This window comes from Gymnogyps californianus, chromosome 21, assembly GCF_018139145.2.
Source record: "Gymnogyps californianus isolate 813 chromosome 21, ASM1813914v2, whole genome shotgun sequence".
NCBI lineage: Eukaryota > Metazoa > Chordata > Aves > Accipitriformes > Cathartidae > Gymnogyps > Gymnogyps californianus.
Window position 1 is genome coordinate 5,880,423 of NC_059491.1, and position 16,295 is coordinate 5,896,717.

Below are 16,295 nucleotides of genomic sequence, written 5' to 3' on the forward strand. Positions count from 1 at the left end.
ACATCTACTGAATCCCTCTATTATTTTTGTGCTGGCTTTAGAGATGCCAAGAGGTTCCTCTCATATTCCACCGACATGCTGGTTCTGGACTTCAAGCAACTCCAAGAAGTGACAAGTTTAGCCTAACTGTGTTTGAGGACACAGGATAAACTTTCAAAATTAGAAACAAAGCAACATTGTGAGTATAGTTAGGAAAAACCCAATGTGAATATAATAAAAGCGACATCAATTAAGATGTTTTTCCTTTTGGAAAAAAAGGATTTTAATGGGTTTAAAAACATTTCTGTACAAAAACTGCTCAATGACCGGTATTTGCCTTCCCATGGTGACCATACTTCTGACTATTGTTTCGTTCAGCGGCAACTCCCACAGGTCCTGTAACAAGGCCTATCTCTTTGGCCAGTGGTACCTGGAACCCCTGCAAAAGACAGTTACAGAAAGACTTTAACTCTTGCTCTAAATTCACTCAAGATTGAAAACCTACAATAGGTTACAATGATTCTACTGAGAAAGGGTCATGATGCAGACAGAACCTTCCTCCCTCCAATGCTGCCCTGATGTAGTGTTCCTCTTGTATGACTAAATAACATACAAGGATCAAGCCTTGTAAGCTACACATTAAGTAGCTATTCAGAACCAGAATGTTCATATTTGGCAGTACTGTTATTTATCTTCCTCCCAAGCTAGGCAAATATTCTCCCCACCTCTACCTATCTTTGTGGCCAAAGAAAGTGACTCCCACATCTATTAACACAAACTTTTACCTCAACATTTGAAATCTTCCACCCAGAATTGTCTTTGATTGCATTAATCCTGACTAAGCTTTTTTGTTCTTTTTTCCTTTAAACTGAATAAACTGACGTCAAGTCGTGACGCAACCTCTTCCCATTAAACATGTGCTTAAGCTCCCACAGCAATAGAGGACAATAGCTATGCTTTGCCCATAGCTCCGGGGCACAGGCGTGAAAACACTCCACCACTGTGATGAGAGCAGGCTGACAACACACCTATCAGCTTTCCCGGCCAGGTAGGACATGCTTCGGTTTCCAGATTGTTGAAGTCTGTTAGCTCCAGCAGATTTCTGCACAGAAAAAAAAAACAACACCACCACCACAGTGAAGTACCTGCCAAATACAGTATATTCCATGAGATTCATGTGCTGTCAGGTCCCTCCAGCTTCAAGGAACACCGCTCGTTTACAGTGTGAGCTTTATGTTTTAGGACTTCTTTATATGCACATGCACTAAATCCATCTGATTAAGTGCTGTTCTACTGGTCTAACCTTGACATATGAGGCACAATACCCCACTGATGACAAATCTTACCCATCTAGACAGAGAGATCTGTACAGGTTGCCCCAAATTCACCGATCAGTTTGTTTTTTTTTCTCCTGAAACAAGTTTCAAATGACACAGCAAAGGGATTGCACAGGAAACTGTTTCCTACACTATCAGGCATAAGCTTGTTCAGCTTCTAAAATACAATTTTTAATGAATATCTAAGATGCTCCCTGGTACCATTTGCCCTCCAGTTAAATATGCAGGAAGGCAGCATGCACAGGAAAAGAGGCTGAAATGCAAGAAATGAGCTTCAGAACTTAAAATTAATGCTCGAGTGCCCAATGAGTTCACGCATGGGCACCCTATTACTTCATGCCTGAATGCCCACTGACGTCACGCATCAGCACCCAAATGCTCCACGCATGAGCACTAGGCAGGGTATACACAGGGGTGTATATACAGGGTTTTAGGTAACCCAGGTCTGCAGGGGTGACCTGGGGGGTGGGGTGGGGTGTGACGACACAGGAACTGCGGTTTCCCTAAGTACGTGTTTGATTGAGAGATTGAAGAGAAGAAAGAAAACAAACAATCTCAATTAGCAATAAATTAAGTAAAAATTCTCTGAGCTGAGACTGTTTTCCTAATGAGAGTATTTGGTAGCGAATGTGGGCAACACACAGACCTGACATGGCCTGGAATAACTGGACTGACCGTGAGATTTTTGAGAGTGCCTTGAATTTGGTATTGGGAATTTGTGTTGTGCTGTGGTCTAAGTGTTGCACCTGTGATGCACGGAGGCGTAGGTGTGAACAATGTCTGAAGAGGTGGGAAACAACAAGAGAGTCTGAGGGGCCCCAAGGAAGCTCTTCCTGAATGGGAAGAGGCTATAATACAAAGTATGAGCTTGTGATTGGAAGCTGCACCTCAGTACCAAGTGCTCTTAGGGAACATTCTGCAGATCCAGAAAGTCATCTGCCTTGCCCAGCGAGTCCCCAGCTGGGTATATGCTATCATCAACATTTCTGTTCCTTCTTTCATGATGTGCCCGTACCTTGCCTGTGTAAGCTTGCTTGGCAGGATCAAATTGTGGCGACTGCTTCGATTTGCTGCTTCCTAAGGGAGAGAGAAGAGAAGCTGTCACTAAAATTTTCCATAAAGAACAGTACATTCCACGGTGTTCCTCTGATGATAAGGAGGTTTCACTACAGTCTCCCACATGCTAAAAACCAGAACAGCCTCTTAAGGGCAAGAGATGCTTTTCAACACTTGTTACAAAGGAGTCAAATCTCCTTTGCCTCCTAGTTCCTGGGGTCCAATTAAACAGATTACTTTCTCTACAGAGAAAAGACACAAAATCCAAATCCACAATCCCCTTGGCCAACGGTTTCAGGATTTTGTTTCCAAATCGGAAAAGGGATGCTAAACTGTACATTCCCCAAGTTAATTTCTTTTAGTATTTCCCCACTGTAAGGTAAGTGCATTATAACAGTTTGTACTGCCTTGGCACCTACATTCACACACAGCCTTCTCAGGGCTCAGCTGGCAACATTTTCCACAGCCTGCAGCACTCTAGCAAGAGATCCAGATCTTACCCGCAAACACTTTGAAGTTGGACTTGCTGTAATCAAAGGGGGTAAACTGCTTCGGTGCTTCCAGCTCCTCTGGTTGCTGGGAGGCTTTTGGCCGTTTCTTCTCTTGTTTTGGCAACTCTGTTCCTGTTTCACTCATGACTCTCTCCCGCTTCTTACTAGCTCGTTCCTGCTGTGAAAGCAAACCACAGAATAGAAACAAGGACAAGTTCAGGAGAGAACAAAACATCTCTGTGTAGGCATGAACACCAGCATGCAGATGAACTGCCCAATGGACCTAGGCCCCAGTGACAGCTATTGCCTGTGGCAATAATAGTGCAGGGAGAAAGCACTGTGTTCTTCCTTGGGCCTAAACTGCTTTTTTTTTTTCCTCACAGCAGGGACTTTTCAGATGAAAAGCCAAGTTGTCATTTCACAGGATACTAGAGGCTGAGATCTGCTGTGGCCCCACAGGCCCATTTGGGGGAACCCAGGCAAGTGAGGAGCAGAGAAGTGCAGCAGTGGAAAACATTCCCTACTGAAGATATAGAGGGATGCGAAGATTTGCACAGCACAGTTGCTAAGGGCCTGCTGCTACACACAGGGCAGAACCACAGAAAGGCCGCTATCAAAAGACTGTCATTCAGGTATTTCAGAGTTATAGGGCTCAGGGTTTCATTCTGAACTACGTTTCAAAAGGGGCAAAGGCTGGAGGTAGGGAATTCAATGACATACCATAGCTTGCTGACGAACAGACACAATATTATCTGTTGCCTCTTTATACACCTTCTGTGCCTGGTCACGAGCAGCTATGGAAACAAACAAGCATTACTGTAAAAAGCAAGAGTAAGTTAGCCAGGAGCTTAGAAAAAGGAAGCAAACCAGCTTGTAGCAAGTCCCAAACTAAACACAGTACAATCTTTGTCAAACAATCTCATCCATCAGGAAATCCATCATCTAAGGTTTTCTTGTAACTGGGAAACAACCTATGTGCACTGGGAAAAGCATGCTAGCCAACATATTAAGGAAGGGAAGAATGGCTGTACCTGACTGCTGGGCTGCTTTCTTTTTGGTTTTCTTTTTGGACTCCTTCTGTGCTTGTGTCTGACTCATCAACTTCCATCGATTGCTGATCTGCAATGAAAAAAAATTACCTGGGATCACTTTCTTTGAAGTTTTATGGCAAAAGGGAGTTTATAAACTTGCTACCACATGCTAGTCTTCATTAAGAGTAAAAAAGATCAAATTGAATTGTAAAAGAGATTAAGATCTGCTGCACCAGGTAAAGTAAAACCATGTGCTTTAAAAGTTCTGAGCTACAAACAAGCCATGAGAACAAAGGCAGATACAGACTTCAGTAGTAGTTTGTAGCTTTGACAGACAGGGCATATACAGTGGAATGTCTCCAATCCCTGGTTCTTCGAAGGATACGAATACTACAGAAACAATGAACTACAGATTCAGAAACATGTCAAGTTTCTCAAAACTCACATTCTTTTTCTAAGGAGAATCCAAGGGGGGGAAAAAAAATTCTATATGGCTGAGGTTCCCAAAGGAAAATAATCTACTTATTTGGGTTTTTTGTACTACTTGGCAGGAAATTTTAGCACGAGTCTTACTTCATAAATTTTTGATGATGGGTCAAACTTTGCAGATTCTGAGACATAGACAGGATTCTGTTCTGAAGGTAGGTACTGTAGAGAGGAAAAAACCATTTTGCTTTAAACACAGCACATGACATTTAGCTCATTGCTAAAATGCTACTTAAAATGTTCCAAATCAAAAAGTTCATATTTAAGAAACATTTTACAGATAGAACATCTTTTGGAAAAAGAAAAGTTACCACAGCTATGGCCAAGAGAAACGTTAAAGAAAAATCAAACAAAAAAACCCCGAAAAACCAACCCCCAACCACACACCAGAAAAAGTTGTTTTGATATTATTTCCTAGTAATTTGCCACTCCAAATCTGTAACAAAGTATTCTATTGTTCTTCTGATTCATTAGAAGAGTAAAATCAGCTCACTAACTCTAGCCATAAAGTAGAGATGAAAATGTGATGCAAATTAAAAAAACCTCAAACTTGATTTAAAAAAACCAGTGAAAGGTCTGTTTACTATGTAGAAAGACATATATCTAAGAGGCACTTCAAAGTGTTTTGAAAACAAGTCCACACGTGTGTGCTTTGCAAGGAGGACAATCTCTCGATTCCAGTAAGAGCAGCAGCTGATGCTGTATCAAGCTCTTTCGGATATGCCTGGAAGAACAGCTCAGAGCATCCTCTGCACTAGGTAGTTTATGAGTCCCACTACAAACACGTATTGGGAGCTTTTACCATTCCAACTGGATTATCAAAGGACTCCGTTACACGCTGAGCTTTCTGCTGTGCACCGGTTAAAGTCATCTCATTTCTTCATCTTCATCACATTCCTAAACAAAAAAAAAAAAAAAAAAAAAAAGGAAGAAATATTAACATTAATAATTTTTGCTTTTGGCTACTGCCGTTTCATGCATGTTATTTCTCACTCTATCTGCAACTCCACCGATGGCATTAACCCTCCAGAGAGATGTAATTAACTTGGTGGCCTCCTAACCTAGTTGTCTTGGTTATGCCATATGCTTGACAGGAAGCCAGTATCATTTGCATGCATGTGCCACCGTACTATTTCTTGCAACACTTTCACACAGTTTTATCAGATTAAGTATGTTTTCTAATACTTAAATACTGACACTATCACAAACATGTTGCTTACACTGAATATGCCGACAGCGGCAGTAGCAACAAGACGTGTTGACTCTGGCTGAACATCCTGAATATTCATTGTCCTCTCACTGTCTGAAGAGAGACAACTGTGTTCCAAAATTGGTGCAGGCTCTACATGAAAAGGAAAAGGAGACAAAATTTTTATTATATACTTGTATATTTTACTGCTCTTTTGTGTAATGAGATTTCACTGAAAGTTTCTTCAGGGCTGCTTATTTCTCCATGTCAAAGCCACATCATGTCATTATTAGCACAGTTTTTAGGTTAAGTCTAAATTACCCAAGGCAGAGTTGTTCTGAGAAGCAACCACAGGAATCTGGGAACTGTCATGTGGTCCAAAGAAGGTATTCTCCAGCCTCTGCAGAGAGATTCAAATTACAAACACCATTAATACACTACTCTGTGAATCTGTATATGTTTTCACATATTGTAGAGACACATTAATGAAAATTCAAATAAAAGGGTAAAATTCAGACACTGAATATTCTTAATATAGCTCACCTGCCAGAGCACATTGAATCTGGCATCACAAGGCTATCTGTGCAAACACCCACTGGCTAATGGAGATGCTTTACTTCATATGCACAAGGAGAGTAAACGAGTCAGCCTTAGAAACTCATCTGAAACTTCTCTTCTTACAGATCAGTCAATATAGACTAACACACATGAAACTGTCCAGCAGCTACAGTGTTTGCTGATGAAGCCTTAAGTGCTGCTATTATGGTGGTTTGTATAATACCTATTTACAGCTGGTAATGTTATGAGTCTAGCACAGAAAAGCAACATTAAGCTAAAGCTGAGAAACCTGTAAAATGGATGAGAGTAAACAATTTACAAGAAGCTACAATTTTGCTATGTTTTTTTCTGAGTTGAAGGCTCAAGACATGAGGTAACAAATATGTAAACAGTACCTCAGGGTTGGATAGAGGTGCTCTCTTCTCGACTGCCAAAGCAATCTCTGACTAGAATGGGAGAGAAAGATAAGTCACTTAAATGCACCTGCCCTTTTTCTTCTAGGTTGGCCTCCTTATCAATGTTGTCAACACATTTATTACAAGCTAGCAGGTTAATAAGATTACATTCTTTCTTCTTCTCCTGCAGTGTTTGCATATGGATACATTTAAACAGCTCACACAGAAAGGACACATTCATGCTCACAAATGGTTTTGTTTCACTAAAGGACGAAGACTGTATTAATATCAACATGCTGACGATATATTTTAACTAATGAACCTCTTACACCTAGGGGTTTTTTTTGCTTCACCATAGCTGTAAAAGATTTATGAATCCATTTACATGGCCAACAAATTCCACAAGGTCCAGTTCTTCCTCACACAGGCAAACATGATGTGCAATATGAGACAGACAACTGCACCCTGTTGAAGTAGTGTCTGTTCTTTTACTGCTCTAGTTCTCCAGGAAACTACACTGCGTGTAAGCCAGTACACAGCACACAATAGACGGGCAAGAAGAAGTTGCAATATATCTTTCTGCTCTACTACAGAACACTATATTCACAGTGTTCAAAAAGCAAACTTCAGCACACACATCATCACAGGTCACCATTTAGCTCCACTCCCTGGCTTACGGAAAGCAAGTGATGAGTCTCTTGTGTGGTACAAGGTACTCCTACCTTGACAAGAGGCATCTCCCGGGCCTCCTGAATGAGAAGATGCAATTCATTAATCTGCTGGCGAACTAGTGGTGGGACTGGATTACAGCAAGCAATGATGCCCTGGGGTTCTCTAAAGAGAGATGAGAAAAATTCAGTCTGCTATATTTATGGCCGATATGTTAGGCATTTGCATTCAAAGGACACGCAACCAGATATAACCATGGTCCTGACGGTGACAGAATAAGACAAGTCAGATTAATCTGTCAGAGTTTATTCTCTGTGATGAAAAATTCTTCTGTACCAGGTTTGTGCAGATAAGGAGAAACCATTAACTCAGCTCTCCTCTCACTTATCTTTTCTGTGGTCTATCTGTCCCCATCTTCATTTCATTCCTTGCTCAGTATTCATCTATGGAAGCTGAACCCAGCAGCGGACTTGCATTTAAAGATGCATTTTTATTATTCTCAAGTATGGATGTTAGATGATGAGTGCCAAGTATTTGAGGAAAATGTTGTATAAATTGGGTGTTTTAAGGGATGTGCCCTTTGTGTCCCGCCCCCCCCCCCAATCCCTTTAGGAACTGAAAAAAAACCCAAATAAATGCTATGGGGCAACTTGTCCCTCTCTTGCTCTGTAATACTGTAGGAATCTCGGGGGGGGACGTGTGACATATAGCAATGCAAAGGAATGTGTTTTATTAGTGGAATAAAATCAGAGAGGTGTATCCCAGAGGAAGTTTGGAGCCTTCTGAAGGAGTATTGCTATTTATTTCTCTTCTGAACTGAACAGCTATAGAGAAAAGCAGTACTGACAGCTGGAAGGAAGGAACCAACTGCAGAAGTAATTACACACTAGGAAATGACTTGCTGGATATTAAAATCAAATGAGACTCCTCAAAGGTGAACAAAACTTACTTGGGCAGCTCCTCTGCTATCTTCAATAGCATATGATTTGGTAGCACATATCTACAACACAAAGAGGTGGTGTGAATGCAACATAATGTTAAAAACTCTTAAAAATACCTTCAAAGTGCATAAATCTGCCCCAATTACAAGGTCTGAAAAGATGAAATCAGTTAAAAAGAAATTAAGTAGTGCTGATCTAGATACCTGTAAGAATTTACTGCTAACATAACAGGACTTCTGTGTAAAAAGCAGCCTGAGGTAGCACACTAATTTCTACAGGTAACAAAGTGGTTCCACCTTGGGGGTGGGAGGGGCACAATCCAAGACTCACTGAAGTATTAAGGTGGTGTCTGTAACAAAAGACTTCCTACCCCGTACTCTCATCCTCTTGACGTGCCATCTTGTCTCTCCATGCAAACAGCAACCTAAATGCTGCTAGCTGCTGTGCGTCGAGATTTTTCTTCTGCCTCCTGTAGAGCTCAAGGTAGGATTCATCGGAAAAGAGGGGCTTGATGTATTTCTGGACAGGAAAAAAAGAAACACTATGATCAGTATCAGGTTTGTGCTTTCTAGTTTGCCTTGCTTCACTGAGACACATAGAATCTCCCACGGACATAAAGGGACTGAGTAAACTCAGGTACAATGTGTCTTGGAGCTTTTACCCTAAACTATTGATAGGAGCCTATCCCTGAAAAACATATATCTCATCCATTTTTAGGGGAAAACCACCCTCACCAACTCCAAGAGCAGCTTTAGACATAAAGTATCTTCAAGCTTTACTACATTAGACAAGGCCTACTTTCATAGACAGTTATTTTTCACAGGCACAATATAATTATCTCATAATGCAACTCCAGCTAGGCTTCGAACTTCTAGGAACACCCAGTAGAACTGGAAATGTAACATCTCTCTTGGAAAAGACACACCTGAAAGCATCAGGAGGCCAAGGAGTGCTAGCATTCAAAAAACAGCAAGAAGGCATCTGAATCCAAGGATTTTAGCTAGTGAAATAAGTGACAGCACACAACTGAGTCAGAGTTTATGCAGCTGTTTTCAGACACACAAAAAGGAAAAAAACCCTGCATCTATGCAACAGATGTAGAATAGGCAAAGGACTTTCTGTCCTACTAAGTCCATACTCTGATCCAGGTAATCCAACCAGGTGAAGCTTTACCTTCAGGCAGATGTCCTTGCTGCGTTGCCACACAATGTGCAGCTGAGTGGGCTGTTCATTCCCTCTCTCCCACAGCGCCTCCCTCACTTTATCATAGATGTAGAGCAAGTAGTGAGTGTCATCACGGGCATACTGAATCATTTCTTCTGGCAAAGGGCTAGAAAAAGAGCCAAAATTACACTAATACATTTCAGTTGCCCCACCAAACTGTCACTTTCCTCTTGCAAGGCATATTAGGGCAAACTGCATGTACAACACACCAAGAACTAATACGGAAATTCTTCTGTTTCCTTGCTGAAGGATTTGTTGGGCAACAGCAGTAACATGCTGTGCACTCGCCAATTCAGATGGCATCTTGTTCACATGCTGGAGAGCAGGACTGCCGCGTAGCTAAGTCAGATGGCAGAACTGCTTGCTATGGTATTTGTCATAACTCTTCTCTCTCTGCAGAGCCTACATAAAGTAGGCCTGGGATCTCTGTGGCGTGCAGGGTCCATCTGCATAGCCAAGCTCATTGCTCCAACAGCATACTGCTCTACCTAGTGTGGGCGACTGAATGTTTTTGTGGGGGCTCTAGAGGAGCAAATACTGACTGTCTCCATAATACTGCAGTGGTTAAGTGCTGCTCCTAAGAAGTGAGCTTCCAGGAGCTTTTCGTTACTTAATCTTCCCTGATCTTCCCGAAAGAACTCATCTTCTAAAGAAACACGGGAAAATGTAACTCATAAAAGAACATAAAGCACAGACAGGTAAATGCTGTGCTCATTCACTTTGAGACTAACCTACAACTATGGGGCTTGCAACTAGAAACACGCTCCTGCTCTAACAGTACAAACAAGGGTAAGTGCTACCTTGCAGCTCCAGCCCATTTAAGGGGTCAGTTTTTACCGTATCCTCCAGTCAGCCAGCTGGTACTGCTTGTCAGCAACTACATTGCAATACAGCTTTAGTAAGTGGTCCAAAGAATGCCTGCCAAGATTGAGGAGACGAGCAGCTTGGTGAGTATCAAACATGTTCACCAAGTAGAGACCAAAGTCTTTTTGCAGCCATTCCACATCTGAATCAGCACCATGAAGGACCTTGAAAAGCAAAACAAATTGAGAAGGATATGAAGAACATTTCTACTCCAGGCTGGCAGTGCTATGGTTTCATATTCATGTGTCTAGGACCAGATTTCTTTTCTCTCTGTCCTTCACTGTTAAGTGCAGAACTACTAAGTGAGTGCACTTGGCAAGTAACTCCCCACTTACATCAAGGAAACAGGCACACGAACAAATTACAATGAAAGCAGAGCCAAGTGACCAAGACAGAGCACACAGTGTGCTTTTAACTATAATAAAGCTTAAACTAAGGAAAGGAAAAAAAAGAAAAAAAAAAGGAATTCTGGTGGTGAATTGGTGAATTTGGCAGCTGACCTTCACAATTGCAGGGTCTGTGAAGGTCTCGTTGAGAATGTTCATGTTGCTGCGCAATTCCAGTGTATCAATAATGAAGTCTTCTGTTCGGGTGGAAATCTGCATCAGACATGTCAAGCCCAGGAAGCTCCTGTAGGAATGGTGCTGAAAAACATGGAAGGGAGATGTAAGCTAGGATCCATTACAGAGGTAATACTATAAAACAAACAGCACCCCAAATGAAGGAAGAAAAAGTAACAGAGGACTTCTTAAAGAAAAAGACAATTGGATGAGCAAGCTTTCTCTTTGCAGTCACTAACATGACATAAAAACCCATGGGATGAATTGAAAGAAGATCAAATTCAGTATGAAGTGTGCAGCCAGTACTATCATTGGAAAACTTATAATATTGACGCAGTTTAATTCAACATTCTAGCTAGTATCTGACAGGTCAGGGTCATGAACTGTCTTTTCATGTCAGAACATACAAAAAGCAGGAGAAAGAAGACTACAAAACAGACTAGAAGAATATAACGGTCTCCTGGGTACTAACAGTACACATGTAACTTTTAAACAGAAAAGGCAATTTGATTACCTCTAAGTCCAGGGCAAATTCTTTACAGTTCATAAGCTTTTCATTTAGTTCTACCAGCTCATCCAGTGTGGTGATAAAATGACAGGGTGTCTCCTTGATGGGCCTGTACATCTGGCAGAGGAAATTATTAGGCATGGTATGTTCTCTGTCAGTTCCCATCCCTGACCTCCACCCTCAACTCTGAAATTTGTCAAGTATGGTCGTCTGTAAGCTTACTGCACATGCAGTAAGTTTAAATTAATGTGGGCACCAACCTGGGGTTCTGGTTTCTTGAGAACTCCATCTGGTGGAGAAAAATGCTCCAGTTCATACTGGTAAGGGTGAGCAAACCTGTGGAAATTAGGAAGACGGGCACAGACTAAATTTCAGCCATCTTTATGAAGCCAGAGCACAGAGACTTTGAAAGCTATAGCAGTTTAGCTATTGAGTAGAAATTTTCTCTTATTAAGCATAGGTTTAAAATAACTGCAGATGTCTAAAGCAAATCACACACAACGTAGTGTGCGGACACAAACACATGCAGAGCTGTTACACATGAACAGCATCAGCACAATCGGACCATGCAAGTGCATGTTCACCAATGGTACTCCAAGCACCATGCTGTCAGTTTAATTTCTTACATGTCTTGCTCAGTTTGCTGCGTCCTCTGCTGGTGTATGAAGTCTGCCAAAGCAGCTGGCACGTCCAAGTCTTCAGGGCGCTCCTTTCGTTCCCGTCCACTTTTTGTGAGGGCTGAACAACCAATATGGAACAACTGGACTGGGTCCCACACATAACATGTTCTCAGCCTACTACTCTCTCCCCTCCACCCACCACAAGATCCTATTAAAATCATGAAGTATCAAAAATCTTAACAATTTAGACCTGCAGCTTTTGCTGTCAGCAAGACTTCTGTCTGCACCTCTAATGACAACTCAGTTACTAGGTTTTACCAGGCTGTTGTTAAGCAAGACACAAGGTGGTTCTGCTCAAGAGCCTGGAAGGAGATTGAAAAATCTTCAGAAAAATCTTTCAATCACTCCCAGTTACTAAAAGTACAACCGCATCAGTGCGGACTAAGGATGAATCACCAGCAGCAGAATGACACGTTGCCGAGACAGGATGTTACGCTGGTGGCTTTGATAAAGCACCCAAAACAAAGGCAGGTCCAACCATACACCTGGCGCTCCTAACTAATTAGAAAGGAGCATCTGTAAAGCCAACTAGACTAGTCAAAACCACTTCTGATGCCAGGGTGAGTCTCATCACGTATGTTCAATGGTGGTAAAGAGAAGCAGCAAAATATCTGTTTGGAACAGATTATTTACTGTATACCAACAAAAAGATGCTGTATGCTGACCTACCCTTACATTACACATATGTAAACAACAGAATCACAGAGCCTACTACACCTAAATGGTCAATATCTCCTGCTGTTACTTGTTTTTACAGTCAATGATTTCTCCTCTAGACTGTGAGGACAGATTTGTGTCAAATACTCTAAATAGGTTACCCAACAAATAATAAACCCCGTACCTTCAGGCAAAGGTTTCAAAGCATTTGGCTTGATAAAAAGTTTAGGTACAAAGGGAGTGTTGGAATTGTCAATCTTTTCCCGAAACTTAAGCTGTGGTCGAGAGATATTCTTGGCATGAAGCAGTCGGAAGGTTTCAGATTGAGCTCTCTTGTGGAATTCTCCCGCCTATTTAAAAAAAGGTAAACCACAGGTAAAATGCCCATGACTTAACAGACGTTCACAGTTTCTTTTACTCAGCCTGACCCAATATTCAGAGGAATAAAGTTATACCCCAAATTCAAAAGTGAGTCACTCTTTTGCAGTGAGTCCAACACCTAAGAATGAAAGTTCTTTGAATGAGGATCCTGAATTCATATGAATAAGCAAAAGAAAGGCTGTTGTGTACATGAAACTGAAATTGCAATTGGAAGCACACAGAATCCAGAATCAAGTTTGAATAAACAGAAAAAGAAAAAAAGAGGGAGGGAGTTAGGACATGTAAAAAACTGCAACAGAACATTTAACTACTTAACTCCACTGGAAAATCAGTAGTGCCCATGCTGGGAAAAAAGGTCAGATAACAACAAACTGAGCGCAGAGGCCTCACCTTGCGGTTCCAGCTGGAAATGATCGTCTGTGGGGGCTGTAACCCAGCAGGGAGGACTGGTTGCTGGTTTCTGTTCACTCCTGCTGCTTCATCCAATAAAATACTCTAAATTCCAGAAAAGCAAGGTGAAAACCAAACACCTGTTGAACTACCATGCTCAGCCACTCTAGTCAGACCAAATAAAGTAAGTCACACAGGTAGATACCTCCACAGCCATATCCCCAGAATTCTGTGCAACATGAGACAGACAAATGTGGGAGGAGTATGCTGAGCATCAGGGGTAGGAAGAGTTTCCTCAGAGAAGCAGCTCTCTGAATTTACAGACCTGTTCTCAGGTTGTGAGGTTCTTCTGCCAAACTGTATTTAGTTTCCTCACAAATCACATACTACCTTCCTTCCCTTTGGGCCGTAACCCATCTGCCTTAGCCGCTGTGATCACTGGCCTAGCACATGCAAATGTTTTTAAAATAAGAAGGAAAACCACCAGATTGAGGAAACACTAAACGTAACTATGAAAGCACTACCACTGACATTCTTGCAATGAAAAAAGAACTTGTGGCAATTAAACAGTTTACAAGAACAACATCCAGAAATAATTTGCTTACCACTCTTTCAAGAATGGTGTCATTGGAGTCAACCAGCATATCAAATCTATCTTCCAGGTCTGTCACTTTGCTGCAATCTTTCATGTGGCTACTGCAGCCATGGTATTGCATCACCTTGCTCATGCTTGCAAGAGAACAGTACAGCTATTAGCAATTTGAAAGCACTAAACTGTCCAATTCTCTTCAACTTTCTACATCTTCGAAGTTTGAAAATAAATCAAATGCACTACCTACAGAGAACATCGCATGAGCAGTGAATAGAAGAAACACCTATACAGTATTAAGTGTTAGAATTAATTTCTTATGAACCACGTGACTTTTAAACTAGATAGCCTAATGTGGTTTATATCAGTCTCTGCTCTCTGCACAGCTCTTTATCCAAATCATTATGAAAGGCTCTCTTTAAACTTACTACTTAAACTGTCAAGTGCTAGAAAAGTAGCTAAAATTAGGTATGTGAAACAAAACATCTTCTTATCTACAGCAAGTTTGGAGTCTCCAAAGAAGGGTGCTACCTTCTGTTTTGGATTGGAAGCTATTAGCAATGCCCCAGAGATGCAAAGCATCCTTACCAGTGAAGGAGACGGTCACCCTGTGTTTCACAGTATGCCCGGAAGCCCGGGAAGCTTCGGTAGAAGTCGTACTCATCGCCAGGCCGAGGAAGCCCATTAGATGCCTTCGTCGCAGCCACCACTGTGCCAAGAGCATACTGTGCAAGAATACCATGTTCTTAGCATTTTTTCAGTATTTTGTTCCTCCATTTACCCCGGATACTACTTGGTAGAAATGCATTTTGCCTAGCTTGTTTGAACTGTGTAGTTCTAATATATAATACCATGGGGCTTTTCAACAGGAGTAAGTTTACAGTCATTTAGTTCACATTGTCTATTTAGAGACCTTTAAAATGATGAAAGTTTAATAACAAGAACAAGACTTAAAACTCAGTCTAGTGTTTAAGGTCTGAAAGAAAGCTTGGTAAATCAGCAGGAACGCAGATAACTACTTTATTATTTTAGCAAAAAAAGAAAAACCAAAACCCCTGCAACGCTTTCTGCCTGAGAACCAGTAGGCGTTCCCTCTCTCGGCACAGGTGAAACACAACGTAGCTGACGTTGAGATCTGTAATCCAAGGGGCGATGCCCATCGCCACACCTCCCTCACGAGGGTCCCGGTTCCTCTGCATTTCAAGGACTCGCGGCGGGGAGGCGGCAAACCCCACCCAGGAACGGTGCGCTCACAAAGCCGTGCTTAGGACAAGAGGCCCGAGCCCAGGGCGGTAACAGGCCCCAATGCGCCGCTCTGGTCCCCGGCAGCCGTGGCAGCGGCCTGCACCCTCCCTGCCGCGCATGGCGGGGAGTGCTCACGGGGGGCTCCCCACGAGTGACACCTACTTAAGTGGGGGGTCCTCAGGGAGCCCCCGCAGGAAAGAACTACAGCTCCCGGCATGCCCCAAGCCGCGCACTGCCCGCCGGAAGAGGTAGTGCACGGCGCCCGCCCCGCTCCCCCCAGCCCCGCCGCCGCGCACCTTGACGAAGGCGTCGGCGCTGTCGAAGCCAGGCAACGCCGCCGCGGCGCTGCCCCCTTCCGTCTCCGCGGGTCGCCCCGCCGCCCCGCGGCGCCCATCCTGCCCCCCGGGGCTCTCCGCAGCCGCGCCGGCGCTCCCCCCGCCGGCGGCGGCCGCCATGTTACCCCCGCAACCACGCGACGTTCTGACGCTCTCGCGAGAACGCGGTCGTCAAGGGGCGGGGGAAAGACGGGCGGTGACGCATGCGCACGGGGAGAGGGCGCCAGAGCTGCCCTCTGGCGCCCCCAGGCGGCGTGGCGGAACAGTCCCCTGGGCGGGAAGAAAGGGGAGCCCCCGAGGTGGGGGACGCTGAGGGACACCCCTCAGGGCTTGAAAGGGGCGAGACCCCCGGCCCTCTTCCCCCACAAGCACCCACCAGTGGGGCCCAGACACTGCCCACAGAGCAGTCCCCATGACAGCCACACCAGTGCCTGGAAAGGGGCCAGGGGCATTACCGCCCAAAGCCGCTGACTGCCACCTCCCTATTTCCTATTTTCGGGGTGCAACATCAGCACAAGCAGCTGGGGAAGCCCACGGAACCCTGGCTGGGATAGTGACGCACCCCACGCTGTCCCTCGAGCTGTGTCTGTGACCCTGAGATCAAGAAAGCTGATGTTCTTACCACATGGATGACATCGCATCTGCTGGAAACTAAAATTTAGGGGTTGTATGGTCAAGTTTCTTATATACAAGTGACAGACATCATTCAGTCTTGGTAATTTTGTCTCCA

The 16,295-nt window shown here is 43.3% G+C and overlaps 1 protein-coding gene across 1 annotated transcript; it reads right to left on the reverse strand.

Annotated features, from left to right (window-relative positions):
- Nucleotides 1–235: 235 nt before the first annotated feature.
- EXOSC10 (exosome component 10) lies at nucleotides 236–15,685 on the reverse strand. Its single transcript, XM_050909659.1, is given in 26 exon segments — nucleotides 236–418; nucleotides 1,008–1,081; nucleotides 2,332–2,393; nucleotides 2,873–3,041; nucleotides 3,584–3,657; nucleotides 3,895–3,982; nucleotides 4,468–4,542; nucleotides 5,183–5,259; nucleotides 5,262–5,277; nucleotides 5,601–5,722; nucleotides 5,891–5,969; nucleotides 6,523–6,573; nucleotides 7,245–7,356; nucleotides 8,141–8,191; nucleotides 8,503–8,651; nucleotides 9,306–9,462; nucleotides 10,194–10,384; nucleotides 10,721–10,864; nucleotides 11,295–11,405; nucleotides 11,549–11,624; nucleotides 11,915–12,026; nucleotides 12,810–12,975; nucleotides 13,397–13,501; nucleotides 14,002–14,125; nucleotides 14,574–14,710; nucleotides 15,527–15,685. Coding segments are annotated over 26 exon segments (2,712 nt in total). The 3' UTR covers nucleotides 236–387.
- Nucleotides 15,686–16,295: the final 610 nt, after the last annotated feature.